Source organism: Xyrauchen texanus, chromosome 35 (genome assembly GCF_025860055.1).
Source record: "Xyrauchen texanus isolate HMW12.3.18 chromosome 35, RBS_HiC_50CHRs, whole genome shotgun sequence".
NCBI classification, from domain to species: Eukaryota; Metazoa; Chordata; class Actinopteri; order Cypriniformes; family Catostomidae; genus Xyrauchen; species Xyrauchen texanus.
This window is the reverse complement of record NC_068310.1, coordinates 22,639,285-22,652,518: the sequence shown is the minus strand read 5'-3', so window position 1 is coordinate 22,652,518 and position 13,234 is coordinate 22,639,285. Positions and strand designations below refer to the sequence as shown.

The following is a 13,234-nucleotide window of genomic DNA, read 5'->3' as shown; positions in this document are numbered from 1 at the left end:
ACAATAGCCAAAACTACAGACTCTACAAATCTCAAAAACAAAGTGCAACTTTATTTGGAAAATAAGTGTTAGTTACTAAATCAAATGAAGGGACATTTACATGTCATGCTTAGCATCTTTTTTTTTTTTTTAAATGAATTAGTGATAAAAGTTCATTGTAAAGTCTTATAACTACTGTCTATTTATTTCGTATTGCTTGTGTTGTAGCCTTTCCATGTCTTTAATTAGATGCTGAAAACATCTAATAATCAGTCATAAATCAATCAAACGTCATAAATGACATTTTGGATTATGAGATCTTAAAACTTCATTCTTTATTTTATTTGTTTTGTGCATGCAAAGAAAACGCAGTTGCAAAAATATTCAAAGCAATCTAATACTAATCTCCTTCTCAATTTCAGTCTCTGTCGCTTTATTGAAAGAGAGAGCGAATGAGTGAGTAAATGAGAGAGAGAGAGAGAGAGAGAGAGAGAGAGAGAGAGAGAGCGAGAGAGAGAGAGAGAGTTTGATGGTGGTCAGCAGTAAATCTTAACTGTTGCTGCTCTCCAGGGTGCTGAAATGTGTTGCTGTTGAATGTTGAGGGCATCGTGGTATGTTATCTGTGACCTTCACAGATAAAGATGGGTCGACAGTAGGTTACCTTAAATGCATCATTGTGCAATCGTGAAAACAAAACAAAACCAAAAAAGCAGCAAGTTTTGCATTAAAAGCTTATTGAAAACATAAAAGTCACTGATAGGTGTACTTCTTAAAATCGCGTTCACTTTAAAGCTTCTGCAGTAGAGCAGAATGAATTTGGTTACGTTTTGTTCAAGAAAAAATTGATCATCGTCAGTCTGTACCACTGCTCGCGTTCATCAAGCTGAAGTGCATCAAGTGAGTTCTTGAATCACTGTCACGCGGGAAACAGACAGAGAGAACAATATGGCTTAAAAGCTTGAATTCCTGCCAAGTTGGTGCTTTGAATCTTAGGTCAAGGTCCTTTTACATGTGTTAGTTAACGTGCAGAGCATCAGAAAACACGAGGTGGGATACAGTGGCTGAACAATCGTATGGGCTCAATGAAATGGCGCAATAGGAACTGCAGAGCGCGTGAGGGGGCGCGATGGATTGTGAAAAACTATATAGCCCACGGTCCTTGAAGGATGCCTGTCCTACATAATGTAAAAGCATTTAATTAATTGAAAAGGATCAGGGAAAAAGTGAATTAGTCAGACCCCCCCACCCCGCCCCCAAACCCCCACCAACACTCACATACGCTCGCGCGATCGGTAGAATAGCTTCCGTGGACGAAGGTATGAGACAGTGATGGCAGATGCTGCATTAACCAAAATGGATATAAAGAAAGAAGAATCTTAGAAGCCTTCTTTATTAACAAAAAGCAGTGCTGGCATCACAGGCGATATAGGCTGCTTAAACACGCCGCGCGACAAAAAATTACGCCTTGACGACGACACGAGTCTGTGGACTATTAAATAACACATGAATGAGACTGGAACATTTCTGCTCAGCCGGAAGACGTTCAGAACCAACAGAACCAACTGTCCCCGGCCTTGCTCGTTTTCCCCAAGACGTTTTCAACGGTGTTGGAGCGCAAAGGAGGAGAGAAAGCATCAGTAATCAGACTAGGACACTCTCCTCAGCACCCTCCCACGACGATACCGAACAGCACGGCTGAGGCGGATTCAACTGCAGCATTGGCGGAACGTATCGCTGGATGTGGGAGAAGACCGTGCGTGTAGGCTAATAGGGATAGTGAGATCTGGCCATCCCAACCCGTATGCACTTTCAGAACATTTCCCAATCTGGCGAGTTTAGGACTGAGAGGCAGGTGTAGTGGTGAGGGCGCATCCATGAGCCCGGGACGGCATGTTTTTAGTTTAACCGGCTTTGTTGAAAAGACTGGGTGAAGAGGAAAAGGCGAGTTCGGAAGTTTTGATGCATATGATCACAACCACCATGATTTTTATGATCCTCGGTGCTTCAGTTGTAATGGTAAGCTAATTAGGCTGCCTATGCACATCATCATTTAGGTTTCAAATATCTAATTTAGTCATTTTTGAAAGAGAAATCGGGGAAAAGGAGACAGTACAGAATTGGAGTACGTGGTCCATTTTAAACCCTAACTAAGACAGCACAAGCACACTTGTTTATTGGCTGATATGGAAAAGTATCAATGTGTATTTTCCCCTGCAGTGGTCACAGTACCAGGTCATGTAGCGGTTGCTGATTGCCAATACTGCTTGTCATGTCCCGGTTGACTCGAATGGTTCTTTGCAGGCGATTGCGTGTTTAATGGACATGAATGCACTCCTGGACCGCTTTCACAACTACATCTTACCGCATTTACGAGGGGAAGACCGCGTTTGTCATTGCAACTGTGGAAGGTAAAAAAACAAATGTTAATAATTCATAGAATTTGTATCACGAGAGACAAAAATAAATCGTCGTGATACCGCTTATTGGTATCTATTACTAACAGCTCTTAGGCCTGAACCATCCTCTAACCACCAAAAGACCGTCTTTTCCATTTCATCTGATTTATCCATTCGTATATTGTCACATTAATTAGCCTTTACATATACGTGGGTTTGGGCCATAATTTTGGGCGTAATTCGACATAAGAGAATTCTCCTTGATTTGCTTGTGTTTTTTCTTTTTTTTCTTTCTGCGTATCAAGGTGTGCTTTTTCTCCAAGCACAGCCAGAGAGATGTTGTTCTTTTGGGTGCGTGTGTTGCCCATACAATTACACAACTTTTATTATTTTAACTTAATTGCTAAAGAAACCGGTTGTGTGATTTTAATACTAGGACTGCGATGAGTTAAATGCAGTTTTGTGATCTTGTCTCAGCAACAAAAATCATGGGCTTAGTCCATGGAAAAATATTAAGGTAACACTTCAATGTTCCATTTGTTAACATTAGTTAACTACACGAACCAACATTACTTTTACAGCATTTATAAATCTTGGTTTATGTTCATTTCAGCATATGCTAGTACATTATTACATTTTAAAAGTTGTAAATGTTAACATTAATGCATTATGAACCAACAACAATTAACAATTCAATTTTTATGAACATTAACCAAGATCAATAAATGCTGAAAAATATTGTTCTTTGTTAGTTCACAATACCTAATGCGTTAACTAATGTTAACAAATAGAACCTAATTTTAAAGTGCTGCCAGTGCATGTTAAGTTTAAGTGGCCTTTATATAGACTTTTTGTTGGTTTTTATTTACACAACAGTGTTGTCTCTGTTCAAGCAAACAGACGGCTAAATCTGAATACTTTAGTAATTTATGTAAGGACGTAACTTCTAGATTAGGGTACTAAATTAGGTAAAATTCAAATTGTTCTCAGTTATAAGGAGTGCATGTTTTTCAATGCTAAATGTTGATGGAAATCAGTTGGGTATAATTTCTTAACAGACGGTACCATGGTGATTTCATTTAGGTATATAGGCCTGTGTCATTTCTCTTTCCAAACATATTCTGTGTCAAATATCAGGACCAAGAGCATTCTAAATAGGTCACTGAACTGTGGTCAGCAAAACCCCACTTGAAAACAGTATTCAAAATCTCATGTGACTTAATTTATTTGTTTGCCACTGTACATGAAACTTAAAGGCAACTTATAAACAGTCATATTGTCATTGTCATATATATATATATATATATATATATATATATATATATATATATATATGTGTGTGTGTGTGTGTGTTTATCATTGCTATACATACACATCATATAATTCACATATCACACTCTATATTAATATCATCATATAGTAAGTCTTAATCCTACAGATGCAGGTATCTGTAAAATGTTTTTATTTCTGTTAATTTCTGTCTGCCTAAAAATATCTTATGCCCAACAAATTTGAGCTGTACTTTTATTTTGTTCTATCACGTGTGACGCATTGCTCTTATAACTTCCATATCACTGCGGTACTATTGTGCATAAGGAATGATGCTTGTTAGGCCTAAATACAGATTAACACCGTCCAGTTATCTATAGACTGTGGCGTAATATCTTGCACAATTTCCATAATCCCAAATGGTTTTTCTGTACTTCTTCTGAATCAGAAGCGATTCATAGTTTAAAATTAGGTTATCAACTCTTTCATGTGTTACACAGAACACAAAATGTTGATTTATTAACCCAGTTAGGGCTATAGGTTGTCATGAGTCCTGTAAAATTATCATATATCAAGTTTCTTTAAAGCAAAGCTATACAATTCAGTTTAACTAGATAATAATTTTATTAAAAATATTATATACAATAATTTTTTATTACAAACCAGATGAAAATGTAACACTTATCTAAAACACTGAAGATAATTCTGCAGAATATTGTCTAATGGAATTTGAAACTGTAAAATCACATTACAATAGATCTCCATAAATATCTCAGAGCAATGTGACTCATTATATTATTTGAAAATTAAAAAAATAGCAGAATTTGTAACAGCTGTGTTCCAAGCATGCAATGCATTTGTGTTCCAAGAAAGCAACCCAGCTTGGTTGAGTTCAGCCGGATCCAAATACGCACACATGCAGTTTAGTACCAGTACAGAAACGTTGAATTTTCCACCCTGCTGAGAGAGTTATTAAAGCGCTTCTTCCCTGTCTTCTCTTTTTTATGGTTTGTGTAATTTACATAATATGTTCTAATTGCCTCTCTCCCCATCTATTGTTTTTTCTTTCTTTTGTATTTTCATTCTTTCATATTAAAACTTTATAAACTTTGTTGCTAAATGTAGAACTGTTTTCTAAAAAGCATTTTCCCCTCCTTGTCTTAGGCATCATGTTCACTATGTAATTCCATATGATGGAGACCATTCACTCGTGGACTCGTCTGAGAATTACTTTGTAAGTGACAGTGTGACCAAACAAGAGATGGACCTCATGCTGGGGCTGTTGCTGGGGTTCTGTATCAGCTGGCTGTTGTTGTGGCTGGATGGAGCTTTGCACTGTGCTGTGAGGGCCTGGAGAGCCAGTCGCTATTATGGTGAGTGGAAAGAACATTGTAACCATGAATACAGAGAGAACATAGACATAGATAAATGTAAGGGCCTAAGGATATGCTTGTAGGAATCCTGAAGGCCAAGATCTGACAAATGAAACTGAAAAATTACATAGTTACAGAGTGTTCATGCATTTTTAAACAGTTTTTCTCCCCAAAGTGACATTTCATTCAATATTATGAAGAGAAATGACTACATTAATGTTTTTTGTATTTGTTGCTATCATATTTCATTTGACATGATGCATTTGAGGTCGAAAGACATTGAGTGTTTTTTTTTTCTTGCTCAATAAATGCCATGTTTTATGTGCAAGACTACTATGTAGTCAGATACTAAAAAGACACTGTATCTTTTTTTGTAATAAAAATGTTTTATTGATTCAAAAATACACAACAGAGAAAAACACATCACATATATTTCGAATCAACATTTAACATTTAACCCTACCCTAACCCCCAATGAACACCCATGTGGTCACATATAAGAATACACACAAACAAACAAAACAATTTTTTATAAACATACATAATTAAACTAGACTTCTCTCTCTCCCCCTCCCCGAGAGTCCCCCAAAAACGCTGAATAATTACCCCATTTCCTGAAAAACAAGTCCCCAAACACCAGCCTGCTATTTGCCCCCTCCTCGAATATTGCCACCCTTCCCATCTCTGCACACCACTCCGCAATGATGGTGCTCCATCTGACTTCCAACTCTTTAAAATAATTTGTCTGCCAATCATGATACTGGTCAGAACCCAATTTTTTATATTTTTATCCCCCAAATTTATGAAGGCCCCATCACCCAAAATACAAAGTCTGGAGCAAAGTAAATTTGAGTGCCCAAAACGTCACACAACCAAAATTCAAATTCCAAAATTACAGAAGTCTCCAACTTCTGATTGGCATCGCCAGCAGGTGGGTGTGTCTTTAAAACCAAGCCTATACAATCTAGAGAGGTCTAATAGAATCGATGTAAAATCTTGAACTACAGAAGGCAAACCCTTGCATCTCTACATGCAAACATGACATCTTTTAGAATCCTAGCCCACACTCCTTCCTCCAATACCAAATTTAAATCTTTCTCCCATAATCTTTTGAGAGAAGTTGAAGCTCTTTCCAAATTGAATTCCAAAATTCAACTACCTGCTACAATCTCTCCCTACAGATGTCCCCCTCTAAGAAATTTGATAGCACAGCAAAGACCTTCAATTGAAAAGGAAAGCATCCTAAATAGCATTTTAATAAGTTACATAGGCTGATTGACAAAGATGGGCTAGGCCTACCCGAGATTTTGTTTTATTATTATGCATTCGATCGCTTCCACCTGAAAGAGCCCCTCCCTGGATTAGCAAGGAGTAATACACTGATGCCTCATGACATTTCCAATAGCAGTAATCACATCTCACAGAGTATCTGCCACTTAAATCAGAGATTTAGATCAAAAACAAATTTGCTGGGAATAAAATACCCAAATACTTAATGCCCTATTTGGGTCACTGAAAGGCCCCTGTCTGTAAAGCAGTTACTGGGCAGTATGCTGTCAGAGCCAAAGCTTCGGATTTAGACCAATTGTCTCTGCATCCCAAGAATTTATAAAAGGAATTAATAATTCAATGGAGGCAAGGCATAGATCTAATGTAGTCAGAGATGAATAATAAAATATCAACTGCGTAAAGCAAAAGCTAATGTGCCATACCTCCTTCCACCACCCCTGGAAAATCATCTTCCCTTCTTATCGTGGGGAAAACCCTGCTGGGTGCCCCTATCCAGAGTAAAATAATCTGAAATGAATCCATTTGTTTGTACCACCGCTACCGGGTTTCTATAAAGTAACTTCATCCAACCAATAAATTCCTGAACCTGTATATTTCCAAAATCTTAAAGAGATAATATCATTCTACCATATAATGGGAGATCTAATGGTTCCACAAAGTTTCTAATGTCTTCATCAGTAGACGAACACATGGAACTATAGAGATCAAGATTAATATCAATGGCTGAGGTCTATATATCTAGCCACAAGATTCCCTGCTTTGTGCCCTGACTCAAAATATGACTGTCTTGCCCTGAATAGTCTTACAAAATAGTTTTATATCTGTATTTCAATCAGGGAATTCTCTGAGGCCATCAGAAGACATTTGGCTTTGAGATATTTATTTATCAATGTAATGACTCCCCTGCTCTTACTTGAGCCAGCACTAAAGAAAACATGTCCACCCCATATCTTCCCAAGTTTTTCAGCTTCCTGCGGAGAAAGATGTGCTTCTTGAAGAAACACTATATCATATTTCGAACATTTATGAAAATAAATAATGTGGAGCGGAGGGGGGCGGGGCCGGGCTAGAATGTCGCACGCCCGGTCCCCAATCGGCCTGATGGGGCGCGCGAGGCATAAAGGCGGCTGGTGACGACGGTTTGAGAGAGAGAATTACGGGCATGTCCGTCGTGTGTTATGTTTGCGCTTTTGGTTTGAGTTTAATTAAAATATTATTTATATTGACAAGCCGGTTCTCGCCTCCTCCTTGCCCATTGTAACCCCCTTACATTGGTGCCGAAACCCGGGAAGGAGGAGGGATGCCCGTCGCAGAGTCCTCGACACTACCGTCCACCCAGGGGAGCGCCGCTACCATCTGCCGGGTGACGGAGTAGCCCGACCGCGGGGAACGGCCGCCAAGTGGGGACTGGATTCCCCGACCTCCTGGAGCGAAGGAGCCGCTACCAGGGACGGAGGAGTGCCCTGCCGTCCCCCAGAAACGCCGGAGGGGTCGAGGGAAGACCGCCGTCCACGAGGGAAGGAGGGAAGTAACTCCCCGATCGCCTGGAGTGGTAGGGCCGCTGCCAGGGGCAGAGGAATGTCCCCAGGTGCTGCCAGAAAAGCGGAGGGGCGTTCTGTCTGCTGGGGGTCAGAAATTTTACTCCGGTTCGCCCAGAGAGGAGCGGCTGTCGTCCACCGGATAGTGTGGCGTAGTGTTCCAGGACCACGCGACGGTACATCAGCGAACTGGTGAGTGAGTTTTGCTCTCTCTCCTCTCTCTCTCTCTTTCGCACCGTGTTGGCCTTTTTCCCTCACCGATTTAGTGTTTTTTTGTTGTTGTTTTCCCCCTCCTGTCTCCTCCCAGGTCAAGGAAGGCGGGGATGACCTGACTGGGCGCAAAGCACGCCCCTCCCCAGGGAAAGAGGGGGTGTAGGTCATGAGGTGACGCCGGGGGGAGTGTGGAGCGGAGGGGGCGGGGCCAGGCTAGAATGTCGCACGCCCGGTCCCCAATCGGTGCGAGGGATAAAGGCAGCCGGTGACGATGGTTCGAGAGAGAGAGAATTACGGGCATGTCCGTCGTGTGTGTTTATGTTTGTGCTTTTGGTTTGAGTTTAATTAAAATATTATTTATATTGACAAGCCGGTTCTCGCCTCCTCCTTGCCCATCGTAACCCCCTTACAAATAACCTTCCTTTTTTTATGGGGAATTGTTTGAGGCCTGTCTCCCTCAGCAGATCTCCGAACCAGAACTTTGTGAGCTTGTTCGATTTCCAGCTTATGGCCTGTTATGTCGAGCAGACTCAGGAAGATCTCATCTAGGAATATCACCATATCTCGTCATTCTTCATTCTCAGGAATTTCAACAATTCAGATGTTGTTTCACTGATTATGATTCTCAAGGTCTTAAATTTTTTTCCCAAACGTGTTGCAAGTCTATCTTGGTTGCTAGTGGATTAGCAGCTAATTTCCTCTCCAATGATTCCAGATAATCGTTTCTCGACGTCACCCATTCTTGTAACCAACCCAGAGAATTTTGTCTCCATGATACTGATTGATAGACGTATTACAGCATTTTAAATGCTACTTTATAAGGGAATGCTTTTAGTTTGAGTATGTACACAGTGTTCCATGGATGGACTTTCGATGATTTTTGGGATTAATGGAATAGTTCACCCAAAATGTAATATTCTGTCATCATTTACACACCTTTATGACGTTTCAAACCCATATGACTTTCTTTCTTATGTGGAACAGCATTAGGGATGATGAAAAATGATGAAAGATGACAGAATTTAAATATTTGGTTAAACTGACCCTTTAAAGAGATAAAGACAAAAAAGCTCGGAACAAAAGAGTTTATGCAATAAGAACAAAACATCTTATGAAGTGACCACAAGTGCATAGGAACCTCTTTAACAACTGCTTATTAAATATTATAATATAATATGTTAACTCAGCCCCCACTGGAAAAATAATGTACACTAGCTGTGCACACTGGCTATGCTTCATTTTTGTAATACAGGCATTCAGAAGCCAAATCAGAATTAGCTTTATTGCCAAGTATGCTTACACATACAAGGAATTTGTCTTGGTGACAGAAGCTTCCAGTGCACAATACAGCAACAAGACAGAGATAATAATAAAAAAAATAGATTCGGATATCATTGAGCGAATAGTGTCTAAACACAGATCTAGAAGAGAAAATGGTTTGACCTACTGGAAAGAGTTACATTTACATTTATGCATTTGGCAGACGCTTTTATCCAAAGCGACTTACAGTGCACTTATTACAGGGACAATCCCCCCGGAGCAACCTGGATAAAGTGTCTTGCTCAAGGACACAATGGTGGTGGCTGTGGGGATCGAACCAGTGATCTTCTGATTACCAGTTATGTGCTTTAGTCCACTACGCCACCACCACTCCACACAAGTGTTGGGAATGCCCCTCTAGTGAAGCACACCACAGCTGTGAAACTGTGACGTTAATGGTAGGTCAACCTCAACTAGCCTCACCAATATAGGGAGTGAAGGTGAGGCTGATGGAGAGGAAGAAGGGAGGGAGTTGCTGTCATGCCCCCACCACCACCAGCACACACACACACACACACACATGTTGTGTTTCCATGTTTTATGGGGACATTCCATAGACATAATGGTTTTTATACTGTACAAACTTTATATTCTATCCCCTAAACCTAACCCTACCCCTAAACCTAACCCTCACAGAAAACATTCTGCATTTTTACATTTTCAAAAAACATAATTTAGTATGATTTATAAGCTGTTTTCCTCATGGGGACCGACAAAATGTCCCCACAAGGTCAAAAATTTCGGGTTTTACTATCCTTATGGGGACATTTGGTCCCCACAAAGTGATAAATACACGCACACATACACACACACACACACACACACACACACACACACACACACACACACACACACACACACACACACACACTCCTGCACCCTTGCACTGTGCAAGTGCTATAAATAGACAAAGAGCAGCTGGAAAGGGAAGGCAAGTTGGCGATACGTGTATGAGTGCAGTCACACTCACATACAATACATACACTGTGCAATGAGAGATACACCATCATTTTGTAGCTGCCTTTGACCAATTTCACAGTTCAGTCTCATTTTTCATTCCTCAGCCTACGGAGGTCATTCTTTACCCCCTAATCAATTTTCTATTTAGTCATTTTTTTTCTGTTTAGATCAGGAGCAATATATTTTACAATTTATAAATCATACATTTTTTAATAATGGAAGATTGCGCATAAGAAATGGCTTGCTAAATTTTTAAAGGAACTCTGTCTCTTTACACCTGTTATTGTATCCTCTCCATATAATTGAACCCTTCTTCCCTTCCTTTTGATTCATTTGAGGCTAGGGAAAAAATTTATTCACTGTCTACCTTTTAATACCCTTCACGATAGTCCTAGTGGATGGCATACATATAATGCTATAATTATAATTATAATTTTTTAAGCTTTTGTCTTTTGTAAGGATAATTTCGGCTAGAATTGTATGCACTGTAAATACACACACAATTAAATAATATTTTCACACATTTACCATAATTTGGCAAAATTACAGCTTGTTTGGAAATCACACCCAATAAAAAAATACTTTGGTCACAAGTGATATTTAAGTTTTCTTTAAACATCACTTGTCTCGTGTTTAATTTCAAGCATGCTCTTCACTGACAATTTTGTCGACTTGGTTCCCAAATATAATAACTTATATTATATTATTAGTGTTGGAAATTATTCTACAAATCTGGGTTGTAATTTAAAAAAAGGAATAGAAATAATTTTCACATAATAAATATTTAAACAGTTTATGGTTATTTCGTGCTTTGTTTAGATTATCATAATGTTAAACGTAATAATTTGTATTTTCCGTTTTTTTATCACGGATTTTCATAGCTAAATACTGAAAGTCCAGGACAAGGCTAAAACAGTTTAAATCCGTACATTAAAGGCATTTGAGAAGTACCAAAAATAAATGATGAAGGCCTGGTAACTTTTGAGACCTATAACAAAAAAGAAAAAAAGATGAAATCTGTTTGTTTTAATAACAATCAACCTCTGGGACTTGAAAGTGCCCGAAATTAAAAAAAAACACCCAAATATTCATCTTTTTTTTTACCATTTAAAGTTGTTGCATATACATTAACATTTTAATGCAATATGAACAAGAACTAAGAATGAACAGTAGCATATTTACAAATTAACTTTAACTAAGATGAATAAATGTTGTAAAAACATTTTCACAATGTTAGCAGCGTTACCTAATATATTAACTAATCTTAACCTTTTAAAGTGTTAACACATTCTATTTTCTTTCTTGCGAATCACATGGACACAGCTCAAGTGTTCACCAATTTTTCCCATTTCCCCTCACAGATACCCCTTCCTGGTCATGGTTGCCCCAGTTCTGTAACCTTCGGGACCTCCGTAGACGTGCACAGCTGCGACAACTGGAGGATTCCAGTGGAAACATGGTGCATATCAAGCAGAAGCTCTATCATAATGGTCATCCCAGCCCTCGCCACCTCTGACTATTTAATGGCAGTTTACCCAAAACTACTCCATTACCAGCTGCTGCCTCAGAGACCCAATTTAATTGTTCCACTACAGTTTGAACCATCTTTTAAACCTTCTAAAAGCACTCAATGAGATTAAGTATTTGCCAAAACTAAGATAGAAGATTAATGTTGCCAATTTCCTGATTTGTGTCGTCGTTCACTATGTCTGAGATAGAAAGTATGGTGAATGTTTTTGAAAAGGTTTGTTTCTGTACAGGCTTTTTATTTTTCATTGCTGAATCCAGGCATGCACTTTTAGAATGGGGGAGGATGCAAGAATTATTGTTTTTTGTTTGTTTGTTTGTTTTTAGACTTTGTGATTCAATTAATACTTTTTTCCTGCTTTCCCCTACTTACTTTTTTAGCTTATAATCAGGATATTACTTTTTGGGAGGGTTTGATAAGTGTGGGTGTGGTGGAAGTTTGGAGGTCTTGTTTTGAGATGGAAGAGATTATGTGAATAGTTATACATATTGTTTTAAGGGATTTAAGACCACAGCTATTAGAAGGTTAGAAGAGTCATGAAGTGCATAAAAAGACAGTAAAAGACAAATGTAAAGAATTAATTTTTAATGCAGATGTGATATGTGAACTTTTTGGATGGATGAAAAACAGATCACTCTAAAAAATATTGATTATCTTTGTTACTATGTGAAATAAATGAATGTATTAATTTTATCTGTAAATAAAGGAGAGTGCAGGAAGATTGAAATGAATGGTCAGGGCTCTTTTTGCTGTTTTGAACGTCATCCGTCAAATGTGAGAGAACCGCAAGCACTTGCCTTGTCTTTCCTACACTGTGTCCAATGTCCATCCCTGCTCTGCTTTTAAACTACTCCATACTCAAACAAGAACAACCAGCCTGCCAGCACAGAGAGCCCTGACCCAAATTTCTCTTCCTCTTTATGTCCAGACATTGCTGTTGTGAAGATAAAATGTCTGTTTTATTAAAAGTGCCACTGAAGCACCACAGTGACCCCTAGATTTGGGATGAGTCATTTTTCAATGGCAAAAGGTGTTGCGGACTCACAGTTGGCAATACAATCGCACTTTTCATGCAGGTTTTCATTGCTAATAATATTAATATAACTCTATAGGCTCATTAAATGTAACCAAAAACTTGGCAACACAACATAAGTTGTAAGAAGTTTGATCAAAAGTGCTCTATTGGGTGAAAAATTGGAGTAGGCATTGCAAAAAACATTAGTTTCACAGTCTAATAGATGACTGAGAATCTACTCAATGGTACTTCGGTTTGGATGAGGATGAGAAAGTGATGAAGTTAGAGATACAGTCAACTTCCTTGGGCATCAACAGCTTCATTTTAAAGGGCACCTATTATGGCATTTAAAA

General features: G+C 38.8%; 1 protein-coding gene across 2 annotated transcripts; it reads left to right on the top strand.

Moving 5' to 3' along the window:
* The first annotated feature begins 1,294 nt into the window (after positions 1-1,294).
* On the top strand, positions 1,295-12,857 carry tmem240a (transmembrane protein 240a). 2 transcript variants are annotated; one of them, XM_052106202.1, is made up of 4 exons: positions 1,295-1,995; positions 2,281-2,387; positions 4,809-5,017; positions 11,700-12,857. In XM_052106202.1, exons 1-4 carry the CDS (start codon positions 1,939-1,941, stop codon positions 11,852-11,854), a joined length of 528 nt encoding a protein of 175 aa, XP_051962162.1. In that variant the 5' UTR covers positions 1,295-1,938; the 3' UTR covers positions 11,855-12,857. The 2 variants fall into 2 exon arrangements, with proteins under 2 accessions (XP_051962162.1, XP_051962163.1); XM_052106203.1 differs by having other exon boundaries at positions 2,197-2,387.
* Positions 12,858-13,234: the final 377 nt, after the last annotated feature.